Source organism: Aspergillus versicolor (genome assembly GCF_001890125.1).
Source record: "Aspergillus versicolor CBS 583.65 unplaced genomic scaffold ASPVEscaffold_1, whole genome shotgun sequence".
NCBI classification, from domain to species: Eukaryota; Fungi; Ascomycota; class Eurotiomycetes; order Eurotiales; family Aspergillaceae; genus Aspergillus; species Aspergillus versicolor.
In genome coordinates, this window is record NW_024467524.1 from 1,584,046 (window position 1) to 1,598,839 (window position 14,794).

The 14,794-nt window shown below is 49.2% G+C and overlaps 7 protein-coding genes across 7 annotated transcripts; 2 read left to right on the plus strand and 5 right to left on the minus strand.

The window, feature by feature from the left end:
• Window positions 1–60: 60 nt before the first annotated feature.
• On the minus strand, window positions 61–2,251 carry ASPVEDRAFT_78144 (class I SAM-dependent methyltransferase; the record flags this gene model as incomplete). Its single annotated transcript, XM_040816493.1, has 10 exons — window positions 61–193; window positions 764–846; window positions 928–1,264; window positions 1,316–1,525; window positions 1,577–1,617; window positions 1,676–1,742; window positions 1,795–1,836; window positions 1,892–1,984; window positions 2,051–2,085; window positions 2,153–2,251. The coding sequence occupies 10 exons, from the start codon at window positions 2,249–2,251 to the stop codon at window positions 61–63; spliced, it is 1,140 nt and encodes a 379-aa protein (XP_040662133.1).
• Window positions 2,252–2,995: 744 nt separating this feature from the next.
• ASPVEDRAFT_118832 (uncharacterized protein) lies at window positions 2,996–5,104 on the minus strand (the record flags this gene model as incomplete). The annotated part of the gene is made up of 1 exon (XM_040805643.1): window positions 2,996–5,104. One exon carries the CDS (start codon window positions 5,102–5,104, stop codon window positions 2,996–2,998), a length of 2,109 nt encoding a protein of 702 aa, XP_040662134.1.
• An 861-nt stretch (window positions 5,105–5,965) lies between these two features.
• On the plus strand, window positions 5,966–8,350 carry abp2 (putative ARS binding protein Abp2; the record flags this gene model as incomplete). The annotated part of the gene is made up of 2 exons (XM_040805813.1): window positions 5,966–6,613; window positions 6,671–8,350. 2 exons carry the CDS (start codon window positions 5,966–5,968, stop codon window positions 8,348–8,350), a joined length of 2,328 nt encoding a protein of 775 aa, XP_040662135.1.
• A 268-nt stretch (window positions 8,351–8,618) lies between these two features.
• Window positions 8,619–10,051, minus strand: ASPVEDRAFT_234452 (uncharacterized protein). Its single transcript, XM_040809546.1, has 3 exons — window positions 9,591–10,051; window positions 9,427–9,479; window positions 8,619–9,307 (listed from the first exon to the last, which is right to left on the minus strand). The coding sequence occupies exons 1-3, from the start codon at window positions 9,657–9,659 to the stop codon at window positions 8,887–8,889; spliced, it is 543 nt and encodes a 180-aa protein (XP_040662136.1). The 5' UTR covers window positions 9,660–10,051; the 3' UTR covers window positions 8,619–8,886.
• A 195-nt stretch (window positions 10,052–10,246) lies between these two features.
• Window positions 10,247–11,452, minus strand: ASPVEDRAFT_67297 (uncharacterized protein; the record flags this gene model as incomplete). Its single annotated transcript, XM_040815941.1, has 4 exons — window positions 11,000–11,452; window positions 10,583–10,934; window positions 10,467–10,477; window positions 10,247–10,406 (listed from the first exon to the last, which is right to left on the minus strand). The coding sequence occupies exons 1-4, from the start codon at window positions 11,068–11,070 to the stop codon at window positions 10,247–10,249; spliced, it is 594 nt and encodes a 197-aa protein (XP_040662137.1). The 5' UTR covers window positions 11,071–11,452.
• A 229-nt stretch (window positions 11,453–11,681) lies between these two features.
• On the minus strand, window positions 11,682–12,488 carry ASPVEDRAFT_78149 (uncharacterized protein; the record flags this gene model as incomplete). Its single annotated transcript, XM_040816494.1, has 2 exons — window positions 11,682–12,287; window positions 12,342–12,488. The coding sequence occupies 2 exons, from the start codon at window positions 12,486–12,488 to the stop codon at window positions 11,682–11,684; spliced, it is 753 nt and encodes a 250-aa protein (XP_040662138.1).
• A 1,290-nt stretch (window positions 12,489–13,778) lies between these two features.
• On the plus strand, window positions 13,779–14,735 carry ASPVEDRAFT_78150 (uncharacterized protein; the record flags this gene model as incomplete). The annotated part of the gene is made up of 2 exons (XM_040816495.1): window positions 13,779–13,987; window positions 14,054–14,735. 2 exons carry the CDS (start codon window positions 13,779–13,781, stop codon window positions 14,733–14,735), a joined length of 891 nt encoding a protein of 296 aa, XP_040662139.1.
• Window positions 14,736–14,794: the final 59 nt, after the last annotated feature.

Here is a 14,794-nt window from a genome sequence, read left to right on the forward strand (position 1 = left end):
GGCAAATAATAAGAACATAGGCCTGATGTAGCTGTGTGTGAACATTTGAGGTTCAATATATTATCCGGTGATCCCAATCGCGAGGAAGAACAGACTCCGAGCAACAGAGAGTGACACGATGACACCCCACACTAGATCTTGCACAGAATGGCCTCTTCGTGGCATCTCGGCGGTGGTCATCTCGAAAGCCGAGCTGCATGTATCAGAGTTTCTTATTTGCTAACGCAGCATCGAGTCTGTGTAACGTTGGATAATTATCCGGTCAGGTCCGGTCAGGGGGCAGGCGCTTGAGGCACGAGGTTCAGACTCACTGAATTGTCCGACTGAGATCCGTGATACTGCATTTCCATATGCTAGAACATGCAAAGGGCAGAAACTGGGAATTATATGCCGTTGGTATAGGAAGTGGAGAACACTCCCAGCTTCCCCAAGACAGCTAAGTGGATTCAAACCACAAGAGATTTTAATGGGGCCAATGGTTACAACAGATATTTTTATATGGTTTTCTGGATGCATACCATCCAGTCAGGCACCGAAAGCTCAGTGTTTGCGATGTCTTCCCGGACATTGGCCAATAGGTCCAGGTAGCTGTGTAGGATGGAGACAGTCAATGTCCTTGAGGGAGAAATATGACCTTCATATTCTGATATATAATTTACAGTAAGTTATACCTGAGGTTTGCGACCGCATACACCAACGCTGTGGATAGAAGAGTCTATGAGTGGACGGCCACAGTGGATTGCAAAGTGAGGGTTCGACTTACACATAAAAGTAAGCATGGATGCTTGGATCCCGAAGGCCCTTGCGCATGTCAGCCAAGAGAGCTTGGACCTCGTCATATGTCCACTAAATACCATGAAATGTCAGCTTGCCTGTGTGTTGCAGTCCAAATTATTCGGAATCAGAAACGCAGCACAGGGTACTTACGCCCATCACTCTAGTCAGCAGCGCCATTGCCCACCCTTCAATACCGCTCTCGCAATGAACTAGGTTCCACATCCCAAGTTTCTTCAATTTCTTATCCTTACTCCATGGACCAATGGGTAGCTTGAAACGACGCTCAGTCACGTTCTGAAAGCCGGCCTCCTCCATGTATCCTTTGGCGCGCTCTGCAATTTGAAAGGTTTTGCCAATTTTCTCACCAATGGCTATGAAGAGCCGAGACCAAACCGCAAGGACATGGTCGTCGGTTACAGTATTATCATCTGACCGGAATTGTATAGACATTTCCAGCTGATCGATCCATCCGCCTGGCTGCAATGTCCTGTCAAACTATTAGCTCTTCGCTTCCGGGTTTCTTGGCTAACTGGATTACTTCAGAGCATTTTGGTAGAAGGCAGGCCAATCGGCTACTGCCCCATACATTGACCGAACATGGACTAAGTCGAAGTGATTCTCGGGATAAACCCATGTTTCAGTCGCATCATCAATCTCGAATCGTAAGTTCGGTGGTACAAACCCGGGTTGGATAGGAGATAGATCAGTGCCGATAACTTCAGCAAAGGGGTAGTCTTCTGCGAAATCACTAGGGAACTTGCTTAGTATCTGCGATCGTTAACGGCATTCCGCTACTAACATTGCCCATATACCAGTGCCTGTACCGATATCAAGTGCTCTCTGTTGGTATTTTAGTATGTTTCACACAAGAGCTCTCTCTCTCTAGCTTGTTTCTTACCCTAATATGATCTCCTGTCGGTGCAAGAAATAGTTTGTTATCAAGGAGCATAGTGAACATGTGGTGTCTAAACATTTCATGTTAGCTCCTATGTCGAAATGGACGAAACGGGGGCGTACGCGATCTCTAGTTGCTCATTTTGCTCCTCATCGTTTGGACCCCTAAAAAGAAACGCAATCAAAATTGTGTCTCAGGCACTTTGCAAAGGCTGAATACCAATATGCACCCTCTTTGTAAGCATGATACCGTCGGCCATTCTCATATCGATAAGAAGTTATCATCGAACTGAGGGAAGTGGTGTCGCTTGCACTGGATCCATGGCTCGCCGTTAGCATCCATAGATGAGAATACAATCACCTGGCTGACACGACTCACAACTCCTCTTGATAACTTGAGGTCTGATCTGAGTCCTTTAAACAGGTGATTAGCACAATTGCCTTTGAATTATTATGAAGGTACGGATAACAACAGCCATACAATTTCGAGGTGACTATCGCCATCCGATGGAGGGGCATGGTGAGGCGACCCTTGCGGCTTGGGCGGCGAATAGGGGGAGGAGGGAAATGATTCCGTCATTGTATCGAGATTACATGGATAAGTCCGAGTCTTAATTGATCGATATATCAAACGTTAGCTGGCCTGGCCCAACGTTTATGGGCGCTCAGGTATTCAGTCGGTTTGTTGACTGAAGTTGTTTTCTCCAGGAAGTTGGATGAACGAGTGGATCTGGGCCCGCGAATATATAGGTACTGGATGTGGACGGTTTTTGCACTGAGAATGTGGGATATGCAGCTGTTCAATGTTCTTCAGAAATTATAACGGGGCCGAGCGTGCACTAAATGGGAGACACACAGATAGTGGAGTCGAGATAAGTGCGCTGGATGGCTGATGGTCGAAGGCCGTTGGCTTAGTTTTGGGATCCGGCGAAGAGTGGAGTTGACACATCCAAAAGTCCGCGGCGGGGAGACTGCCAGAAAGTACGGTGACAACGGTGACACCGGAGTTCATATCTTCTGCATAACGTGGTCTCCAACGGCGAATCAACCGCAACCTACGGATTTTTCAAGGTAAATACTTTAAAGTTTCAGCACATTGTCAAAACTGGTAACGTAAAAGCACTAGACGAATAGCAATCTGAAATAAACGCCCACCGATGTACACATGCTGAATGCTGCGAAACTCCATGGTCTTTCCTGTATGGCCTAAGACGCCAACTACTCCGGGAAAAAAAAACAGCCTCCCGGCAAACAATAAAGAAAGATGAGATATGAAGGTGCCAATATCTGGCGGAACAACACGGCAGAGCCTCTCGTGGCTCATTTACCACGCATGGCCCCCATCACCCATGTCCATATCATGGCCAGTCCAATCTTCGTCCCCACTCAGCTCGTCATCTAAAAAGTCCTGTTCGTTGAATTGGGTTTCCCTGGGGCGTTGGTTGTCGATTCGAATCACCACAACATCACACATACCCTGCGTGGTGGGGAGGTCATTATCACTATCGGCTTCGTTCATTCGATAGCTTCTTGGTGACGGACTTTGGTCGTCCTCACCATCCGAATATTTAAGACTAGCGATCCGAGCGCTTTTCCGCTTTGAGGGTGATGGGATCTCGATTTCGTCTATATGCGAGCCCTCAGTTGGGTCGCCCCGCTCCTGTCCCTCTGAGTGCCGTACAATGGTGCGGAATGCTGGGTTTGGAGGTGGGCTTCGCCGTAAGAAGACCTTTTCGAGCCTGCCAATCCACTTTTCTCGAAAAGAGGCACGATCGCGCCATCCAGTCTTCAAGATTGCGCTAATTATTAAGTTCCGTAAATTCTGCAGCTCAGGGGCGGCTTCAATTAGCGAAGTAAAGAAGGCCTCTGCGGTGTTATCCTTCCATTTGCGCAACTGTACCAATTCGAGGTGCTGTAGGGTTGGAGGCCATGTGGGAATCTCCGATGGAGAAAGTAGTTCCTCAAAATGTGGTTCCACGTCGTGGTAACTCGACCAGTCATGCATCGAAAGATCCATCGTAAACCTTTCTAGGGACTTACAGAATTTCTTCAGGTCCACAATAAAAGAAAGACTTAGGTGGCGGTTATGGCTGATGCTCAACTCTCGCAAACTATGGCCGTGAGTGGAAAGAAAAAGACTGAAATTGGCAGTTGTTACGTCGTCACAGTTGTTAATCGTGAGAGAGGTCAGGTTGAAGGGTAGTTTGGGCAAAAGATGGTCGTTTAAAATAGATGACTCTAGAAACTCCAGTCGATGCAAACTGGGAAGCTCCTTAAGAGCCATAGCTAAGACATTTTCCCTCTCTTCAGCCATCCCAGTGACTCCGTCGCCGTTCGCATCTTCTGATGCAACGTGCAATAACCTAAGATTTTGAATGCTTTTGAAGGGGGCCTGGTTATGTCTTAATAAAATAAGGGGAAGCAAATCTTGCGTGTCCATAAAACGAGCATTCCAGTCCCAACTGCGAAGCCGGATGGAGGCCGAGTTAATAGACGCAAAGAGTGCTTCAGGATACACCCATTTTGAACGCGAAATCTCCCACGAAGGAAGGCCAACAACATAGTCATTATTGTGGTATAGCCGGAGTACATTGACCTGGGGGGTATTTTCGATCAATTTAGACAGGTCGAAGTATCCCAGGGTTGGTCCGCTCTTGTACACCAAGAGGGTCTCGACATCAACATGCAGCTCTTTAATTTTATTGACATAGTTGGTGGAGAGCGAATCCTGGGGTTTGGCGAGAAGGCTCAGTAAGCCGTGTGATTTAGGAGCGGGTATGAGTGGCGGAGAGTGGTAGAGAGCCGCGAGAGCTGGCTCGTAGAAATTGCGGCATAGCAATGCAACGCTCACCAACCAACTGACGGTGCTGTTCCTTCTGATAGTCTTTTCCTCGACAAGTGGATAAGACGCGCGAAGAAATATATCGAATAATATGTGGTACGGAAGGGTTTGCCATGGCGGAATAACCCCCGAACCAACAGGGGAACTATCGGGCTCCTGCGTCTTCCTCCGCTTGTTGAGAGGCCTCCCTAGCTCCAGTCGCCTCTTCGTTGGGGTTCGTTTTGACTTTTGTGTCTGAGACCTAGTTTTAACGGATCGAGTACGGCGCGCGCGCGCAGGTGCGGTGGGTATGGCGTGGGTAACGACGTCAGACAGATGTTGGTTTGGATGAACGGCGGTTTCTGGAGATAACACATTGCCTGTGTCTTCACTTGGAAAATCCTCCAACTCATCATCACTTGAGTTCTCCCGGTACGACATGGGAATGCGGTTTGAACGTGGTCGCAGAGAGAGAGAAAGGCGCCTCGACCCCTCTTGGTCAGTTCCACTGTCTTCACCCAGGGGGTCATCCGGGCCGCTTTCTTCGTTGTAGGACTGGACGTGGGTGCGATTTGAGCGAACTGGTCGCGATTGTCCACGAGGGAAACGCATCGTTGGAGCCATGAGCGCACAGCCTCGGGATCGTACTACTGCGGGACGAAGGATTGTGGAGGGTGAAATGGGATCATGCCCCGCTCAGGCGGGCTGCAGTTAGATGGAGAGAGCGGCGCATGGAAGAGGAAGTGAGAAATAAGCCATCACCCTTTGGAATGAGGGGGGGATAATAGAAACAGGAGTGACAGAGAGCAAGAAACTGAGCAGATCAATGTCGATGTCGAGGTGCCAAGGTCGACGGATGGAGAGGTTTATCGATAAGAGCTGGTTGAACGCCAATGATGGCCCGATCGCCGACGCAGTGCATCAGGTGACCCAGCTGCCAGGCAACAAGGCCGCAAACCGACTCCAACGCTAAACCAGGCCTGGCCTAGACTGTTGCCCTGTCTCGAAATAGCAACAGCTGCTCCGTCCAAGAGCCCAAGACGAGTCTAGTTGACGCGCCGTCAGAGGTCGGAGTCGCTGATGATTGTCGCCGCTCTTAAAGCGCCCGCCGTCGTCCAGCCACCCTTCTCGTCACCTCCCCTCTCCCCCGTTTGCTATTCGGGCCATGGCGGACTGCTATCCCCTGCGTTTTGACGATAATGGACTCTGTTTAACTGCGTCTACATGACTCTCGTTGCTTATATATACTCTCAGCACCAGCAACTCATGCGCTAGTCCAGGCTGGCCCCGGGCTGAGTGATTGCTCTGCCACCATCTGACCAGGCGCTATTTATCGTGATTCGTCTGACGCTGTTCAAAGCCAGCTTCTTCACAGCTCCTCATGCGCCCCGATTTATTTTCTCAAGTATACATACGCTCAGCTGTTAATATCAGGCCCCGACAGCCTCCTCTTTTGCCGGGCCACTGTTCGCGATGCAGAGCACTTTCCCCACTGTGATCAACCAGCCCGAGCGGAACGAGCTAGGCGCCTCTCCCATGGTCATCCAGCAGTATGCGAGGTATCCTGCCTCCATAGAGCCGGGGATACAGAGTGCCTCATCCATCGGCAGCGCCCATTCGCAGTTGGCTAACTCCAAGTCACCCCCGCTCCATCGCAAAGCAACTCCCCGCAGTGTACAATCTTCTCCAACCCTCCAGCGCCCAGCTGTTCCCCCGGGGCCACCCGCGCGCTCAGGGCCGTCGATGTCCCCTTCGATATTCGACTCGCTGCGGCAAAGACAGATACGCAACTCAATAGACCGGGCCGATTCGCGTGCGTTGCCGTCCCGCGATATCACGGATGAAAACATCGATGATGCCTATGTCCTTTTCATATTCTATTGTAACCCCAATGTTCCAAGTTCTGCCGATTCGACAGAGCTGCGCAAAACCTTTCGGTGCCCCCCGCGTAGTGATGGCAAGAGCTTCAGCATCTTTACACTTTGGAAATTGATCAAAAGGCTCGACAGCAAAGAGCTGAAAACGTGGATCCAGCTAGCCATTGAACTTGGAGTGGAACCACCAGACATGGAGAAGAAACAAAGCACCCAAAAGGTTCAACAATATGCTGTTCGCCTCAAGGTATGCATGGGTTCTTCCACGTCTTTTTTTCCAGCTAACTAGGTTCTTGCTTCATAGCGCTGGATGCGTGCGATGCATGTAGATGCATTTTTTGAATACTGCCTTGGTCACCCGCATCCATACTACACACAACTTCCGCCGAATAACGCTGTGGTCAGTGATAGTCGCGATGGTGTTCCTTTGGAAGAAGATCTCGCTTTGAGAGCTCTGGTACCTGAATGGAAACCAAAGCGGGGGAGGAAGAGGACGGACGAGAAAGAGATAAACGAGAGGGCTTTGAAAAGGCCCCAACTCGACACTTCTGTTGGCGTTTTTCAGGCAGGCCCCTTTCCTGCTCATTCAACGGCATTTCCCCAAAGCGCTATTCCTTTCAGCGCATTCCCAGATGACATGGAGCCACCCGATCCATGGATAACAACATCCTCGTTCCCGGGCGATGCGCACGCAGATGCAACTGGAACACATCAGGGGCAAGATATCCGCTGGAAAAGCCTCGACCGCGAGGCATCACCCGCTGCGTACCCGCAATCAGCAGTCATCCCCAGAGGACATCATTCAGCAGACCTCTTTATTCCGTCCGCCGAACCACGATCCGCAGTCACACCATCGACGGGGGAAAAATCGCGTGCTAAAAGACGACATGGCCCTGCCGTCTCATCTGCCTGGCCGAACAATACAACCTCTTCTACTGGGAAGATGCGTGGCAGACCGCCAAATAGGGGAACGGTATCTGGGCCATTTTCCTCCTTCCCCGTGAATCCCAACCGTTCCGACCCGTCTCATCTCCACAGCACCGGAGCTAGGCCGACGCCTACCATTGTTCTTGAGCAGGACCCTGCCCAGTACCAACAGTCCCCCACCCCAATAAACGCGAGTGGGAAGCCGAACAAGCTCCAGCTTCAGGTACCACAGCACAAAGGCGCTCCTGTGCGCCTTGCAACCCCACCTACAATGCAGATAAACGGTGCGAGCAACGCATCCGCTGTTATGAAAAATGGAACCGCAGATTTTCAAGCACAGGGGCCCGGCAATACGCCCATTGCAAATCCAGCATCTAACATCAATCGTGACGGCGTTCCGAACACGATAATAAATCCTGATGATGTAGCACGAATACTCTCTGGAGAGCTCCTCCGAGCGAGACTCACTGGTCGGCAGACTGGTTTAAGCGCAGAAGAGGCGAGAGCCTTAGCTTCAGTCGTGGTGACCAACTTGACTGTCTTGTATTCCAAATTGCCTTTCGGTGCTGCTGCTCTAACATCAGCGCTGCACCTTGGCCTAGGACCATATTTTGGGTATTCGGGCGTGACGGACAATGTGCTAGCGGTCCACATCAAGCCGAGTGTGAAGAGCACCTATGATTCTGGCGCCCCGAATACAAGCGAAGGCTCGGCAACTTCCGTTTATAATCTCTCTGTCGAATACAAACACGGTCCGGGCTTCGTAACGAAAGCCTCATTCGAAGATCTCCACATTACCAACGCCGGCGTCAACCCTTCAATAGCCATAGGCACATTTGACAATACCCCACGACAACAAAACGAATTGGAAAGTAACGTCGGTGAGCTGGACAGCTTGACTGACGCCGAATTTGAAGTGGAGGGCCCCGAAAGTGCTATACCCGAGACGACATGGAAGCAACGCTACATGAAGCTTCGAGCACAAATGCAGAAGAGGGAACGATCAGTATCCCAGTACAAACGAAAAATTCTCGAATCCGTAATGGCAGATATATAAGTGCAATCTTTGGCATATACCCTGTTTGCAGCTATTTTGGCCCCGTCGACATCATCACGAACTTTTCAAATACCCATATACCCCAGATTTATGTTGATTTATGTCTGAGCGACCGATTTCTTGTTTTTCCTTTTGAGTACTTATTGTTCGTTGCCCTTTTTCTTTTTTCCTTGTTTTCTTCAGATACCCACTGAGCAGTTTTATTCTTACGATTGCATCAAGTACGAATAATGAGATGAACGTTTGCAAATAATTAGATTCATCTGCGTATGTCTGATAAACATTCAGCAGGCGTTGCCCGAGTTTATGTTAGACAGCAGGCAGGAGACAGCCGGAGGTAAGCTTGAAGTTGGCCATCTAAAAGTGGAAATCGAAAGAATAAAGAAACAAAAACCAAAGTCTCCTAGAGTATGAGGGATAGAAACCACCCCTAAAGCATGGAGATGCAACCGCAAGATACCCTCCTTCGATAATTCAGATCCCAACCTTCTCTGGAAAGGCAAAACAAAGGGGGCTCGTCCTTCCTCCCATCCCCTTCAGCAAAAACTCTCGTCGGTATCAACATCGCCCAGATCCTCGCTGAGATCCGAAATGGTGCCCATGATATCAAAGTCCTCATCTTCGTCCTTCACCTTGGCATTGTCGTTATCATTGTCATTGGTGGTTGCGTCCTCTACTTCTTCTTCTTCTTCTTCTTTTTCATCCTGCGGCTCTTCCTTCACGACAACTTTATTCTTCGCTGCCCTTGCTCTCTTTTTCGCAGGCGCAGCACCTTTGCCTTTTGTAGTAGCCGCCGCCCTACCCTTTCTCTTACCCTTTGCCAGACTTGCACCAGCCTGTTCCGGGTCCTTTTCGCTAGAGTCGTTTTCGTTCGCCTTACTGGCATCATTGTCGGCGCTGCCGCCTTTGCTCATAGCTTCTTTGTGTGCTTTCGTGAGTCTTGAGAAGCGCTTCGACCTGTTGTTTCGAGGGTTAATCTTGGTTATTTATAGCTTTTGCGAACAAGTTGATGGACATGTAGACATGGAATGGGGTAACGAGAACAGAACATGTGTGGGGGGTGTGTGTAGACGTACGCAGCTCCTGCAGAGATAATGTTGCATTCTTTCGCGACTGCGCCAAAGTCGATCTGGTTTTGTTGGGTGGGATGTCAGCTTGGGTTGCGCGCGATTGTGACGGAAAGAGGGTTTATTGTATGGTTTCGGGATTTTTATGATACTGCGTCAGTTAGGTGACTTACCTTGCCGCTGGAAGAGTGATTGATGCAGCTTAGGAGGAGAGTGACGTGGTCATCGCTAGAGAGGGACATTGTGGCTGGTTTGTTTGTATGGTGATGGAGTGTGGTAGGTGTTCGAGATGAGATATTCGTAGGTCTGTGATGGTGTGGATGGAGACGTGGTGAGTAGAATGAGTTGTCGTGCGGTGGATGTTTAGAATATATAGGAGAGAAGTAGAGACTGGGGGACTCGGGAGAAAACTGAGGGGTTATGAAATGACGGTTGGTGTAGAAGTGAGGACTTGCAAGCGCAACACTGAGAGGTTTTGGGATTGAGGTAGGCTGGGAAGATGGGAAAGGTAAATCACTGTTCTTGAGTGTTTCTCCTCTTCTCTGCAGAGTGCTCGGGGTGATCACGTTGTAGGAGGCGAAGGTAAAACACCATAGAATTTTAATTATTCCTTAACTTTGCATAAGGGAGTTGGGTGTGTTTAGATGGTCAAGTGCCTGACACCAGTAAGTAATAATGGTCGAACTCGAAGTGTAGTGAGAATTACGGGACAAGACAGGACTACAATGTTTCTTTTAAAGAATTTCCATGGTTTCCATTTAGAGCTATTTAAGAAACAGGATGCGTTCAGACTCCATCTCTTATGCATGTTTTGGTTACTAAATAACATTCATCCTGTGGCATTGATACCTAATTCCACCTCCGTTGTATCATCCCAATATCCAGCGGTTAGATTATGGCCCTCGAACTCTGTCAGTCCAACGCCTTCGTAACCCAAATATTCAAGTAAGCTTGTCATCTCCTTCAAATCAAGCGAGAGTGAATAGTAGCTATAAAATATGTATTATGTGGTCAGCAACAATACATTGAAACATAAGACACTGGCTTACCTTTTGGACCACTCTCAAGCTGACATGACAAGTCAAGCTACTTCAAAATTCCGCAGCTCCAACATCAGCTCAAAACTCGGCCACTACCCAGTCCCTATATTAAGCTCTTAACATACCTGATCATCATTATTCCCCTCTTCGGTGCCATCTCCATTCTTAGCAACAGGCCCAGTGGCAGGCATCGGATCAGCAGTCGATATCTTTGCACCCTTGCGTGGGGTGTCTTTCTTCGGGGGTCTTCCAGGACGACGCTTAGTGGGTTTATCAGGGCCATCGGCATCTTTCTTTGGAGAAGATGGCTTCTCCTTCATGGAAATTCCGCTCCCATTAGTGCATTCCAGTCCGGTAAAACCGTACTTGTCACGCATCTTACGGAAGCGGTTTCCAACAGAGTTGACATTGGTGTATCCGAGGGCTTCGCCCACACCAGAGATGTCAGCCTGCTCATTGTTAGTTATGGTGCTCTGTCTTTGGGTTGGGTTGTTAGTGTCTGTCTTGCCTTTCCGTCTCTAATGTTTCTCAAACATTCGAACCCGAAGCGGGCGTCCTGAGAGGCGGGGTCATCAGAGTTGCCGGTGTTGTTTGAATCATTGTTTGACGCCATGCTGTTTGATTTTGGCGATGGGGTATGGATTGAGATGTAGAAAGATGTTTGGATTGTTGTCGCTATATCGTAGGGGACGATGGGTGTCTTGTGGAATGAGAGATGGAAGGTAGTTGTGTGTTTGATAAAGCGAGGTTGTGGGAGAGAGTGGAAATATTACTGAAGGTGGAGGGAGAAGAGAAGTGAGAGAAGTTAGAATAACACAATCTCTCTCTAGAGAAGTGGGAGCAAGTGAGGGATTTTTAAAGGCCTTCTTAAGCCAACCCAGAGTGAGGGATCCAGCAATAAAGTGAATTCTGCATCCATCAACACGGCACTTAACTCTGGAGAAATTATTGAGGCCAGTTTCAGAAGACAAGGGAATGGATCTGTTCTATTTTAGCCACTGTCTCTTTATTATTGTCCATAGCGATAAGAAACGAGGTCCTGCCGGTAATTCATATGCGTCTGTCAAACCAAATGCAACCAGAGAAGCTTCTATAAACACTCTAATAAAAGCCAAATCCAAATAAAAGTAGAACAAACAAAATAGACCCACGGTATTAATGGAGTTCAATTTCCACTCCGATTCTCCAAAACGCCGTACATGAAAATGGATGTGCTCACTCCTTCTAAGCACTGTTGTCCTCTCTTTCCCATTCTTTCTTCTCCGCTATCTCAATATCATTGTATTCCTCAGACGGATTTAATGTCCCAACTTGCACTGGTGTCCATTCAACCGGAGTCGGGTAGCTGTGCTCGACCGAGTCCGGAACTGGAGGGTAAGGAGGCATGGAAGAACACATGCGAAACTCCGGAGTCAAAGACATATTTTGGTATGGAGTTGCGATAGAAGGAGCGAAGGAAGGAGAACGCGAATGCGCATACGAAGAAGCCAATGTCTGCGGCTCATATTGCGGGATATCGGCGAGACTGGAGGACGGTTGGCAGAGGAATGGGTCAGTTTTCATATGCGGCTCCGTCTTGTAGGCGCTCTCTGTGAGCAGTTCCGGTTCGCCTTTGAATTCGGCTTTGACCTCCTGAGTTGGCTCTGGTGTGATCTCTTTCTGCTTCTTCGCTCTGAGAGAGTTGATGCCCGACTTGGGGGGCTTGGTTGATGCTCTTTTCCGCTGCGTGGAGTGGATTCCCTCCATCTGGTTTCGGAAGCGGTGGTAGCGCATACGAGCGGCGTGGCCGTTGGAGATTTCGAGCTGCGATGCGACTAGGTTCCAGTCGATCTGTTTCGCTGTTAGCATGGATGACACCTGAAGATGGTGTGGGTGTATACTTACACCTTTGAGGTCGAGCTGCTTGACAATGGCATAGAGGAACTTTGCTGATGGACTATCAGTTGGCATGGTTTTGCTGCGCCTAACGATGGGAGGAGCTGGAGCAGACTCCTTCCCAGAGGTCGACGCAGAATCCTTCAAGGGAGACATTGCGAAAAGAGTCCAAATTCTCGGGGATAGAAAGATAGTATGATTGCGTCTGTTCTGAGTATAACGTCAGGAAGGTGGATGCATAGGAATGAAGAATTCCACACCTGGGTGCACGTCAGGCTATATATGTGCCATCTGCCCTAGCGAGAAGCCCTAATACAAAAGGTGACTCAACGGTAGGAAACATTGCTAGAGACAAAGAGAAGGCTGAAGCCTTCATGTGCAGGAATTTTTAAGTTCCAATAAAAATGAAAAGACTGAGGAGATATCATGTTGTTCATGTGGTGGCGCTGTGGTTGAAAGCGCTGGGAACCTGCATATGCGGTCTTGGTTGTCAACGTCTCATGGCGTTTGGACTAGGGCCCGACATCTGAGCAGTTTGTTTGTAGCAGGGTCAATTTGAACTCTTTATATGTAAGTTACATAATGCATATCTTTGTTCTAGAAGCTAAACTGGCTTCTTGCATATCTGCCGGGATCTTGGAGGCCTGTCACGTGATCTGCCTTGCCCTGAACAGCCAATGGATGGTGCATCAAAACTAAAAGCAATCGCAAGTCAATCACCTCCTGTCTACTTCTTTGTCTTAAAACTCCTATTCAAAAGTTTACTTTAGATGGTCAGATTTACCTTGTATGGTACTGATTCTGGGGACCTGGGTACATGACCACCAAACCGTGCCATCCTGGCCATGGCCTATGGATCTATGACAGACCTGTTCAAAGAACTACTATATCAGAAATTCTAACTAGATAAATGCTAAACTGACAACTGGCTGTTAACTGTCATTATCGGATACCGAGGTCTCCTGGTTGGCAGTATTGAGATGCCGATGCGCGGCGTCTTGTGCGACACAACGCCCCAGGCTGAAGCTATTTTCCAAACGTCTCAGCCTGTCTTTTCCCATGTCTGGTTGTGCAACCCAATTTCACCGCTTATCATAGAAGAATTGCTATCTAAAACATCGCCGGCTCCAGCCTTTGGGTGCTATGGTAAAACTGCTCATAGCCCAAGCAAGCTCCCCGCCAGTTTGAGACCCTCTTACCCCCGCAACTCGCAGCCCGCAACCATTTTGTGCCCTTTTCTTCTCATTGCCTATCCACTCAACCCATTATCGCGTACGTGTCGTTACGCGTGCCACCGCGACGCATCATGAGGAGATCTCAGGGTGCGAGACGCGAATTTTCGCTCAGTCTCCTCCACCCTCCACAACCACTCTCACCAGCCTAGAGTTGCTTTATTTCATCGTCCTCTCCATTCCACCAGAGTCATCCCACAAATTTGGGCTCACAATGGCAAGGACAAACAAACGTACATCTGCCGATGCCCCTGGGGAGCAGCCAGCTACCCCGAAACGCCGCCGTCGCCGCATTGTATGGGACCACAGGCGCGATAAGTATTTGCTTCTCGCGATTTTCGCCCACATGAACGTCAAAGCCCCGGATTTTCAAGAAATTGCAGATATGCTTGGAAATGAGACCTACTCTGCGGACACTTTGACGTATATTTATCCCAGCTCCTCCATTTCAAGTTGTTGGTATACTGACACATTGGCTCTGTCAACTAGGCGGCGTTTTCGTGTTCTAAAACAAATTGCCACGGAGGTTATGGAAGACCGTCACGACAAGGGCCTTGGAGTATTGGAAGAGGAAATCACTGAAAGAGACCACGATGTTACGATAGTGGACGAACCTGCTATTTCTAACCCCGCTCCACAACTCCCGACAACCCCGTCGTCTGTACGATCAGGACAGGCTGTCGCGGAGTCCACGTCTCTCATTTCTCAAACTTCCACCCCACCGCAACGTCCAAATCCCCATCCCCGTGGCCCGCACGCTGAGCCCAAACATTCAAGGCCACCGAGGAGAGAACAAGCGAAGCCTCCCCGTCAGCAGGAACCTCATCGCCCTAACGACAGCCGTGCAAAACACGGTGAACCAGCTATATCTTCCCCCAACAGCGACAGACTAAATCATATCCGGCGGAGGATAAGACAGCGGAACCAGATACATGCTACCACTGTATCACCGAGAGGTGTTGCGAATGAACCATCAAATGAGTCTCAGTCAGCACGTCAGGAGCCAGCTTACATTCCTCTCGGTCTGAATTCCCAGGCCAACAGTAGCCGAAACTGGTCTGCTGCAGGTCCCGCAAGACCCTTACAGCCCTATTTTGGAAACGGGGGTGCGTACGGCGTTGGCGGCGGTGGTGGTCTCACTCAGTTTGTGTTTCCGTCTATTGAACACTGATTGGTTTGGGCTTGCGTTTGTGGTTATTCTGTGGATTAAAACTCGCGGGTTGCACCAAC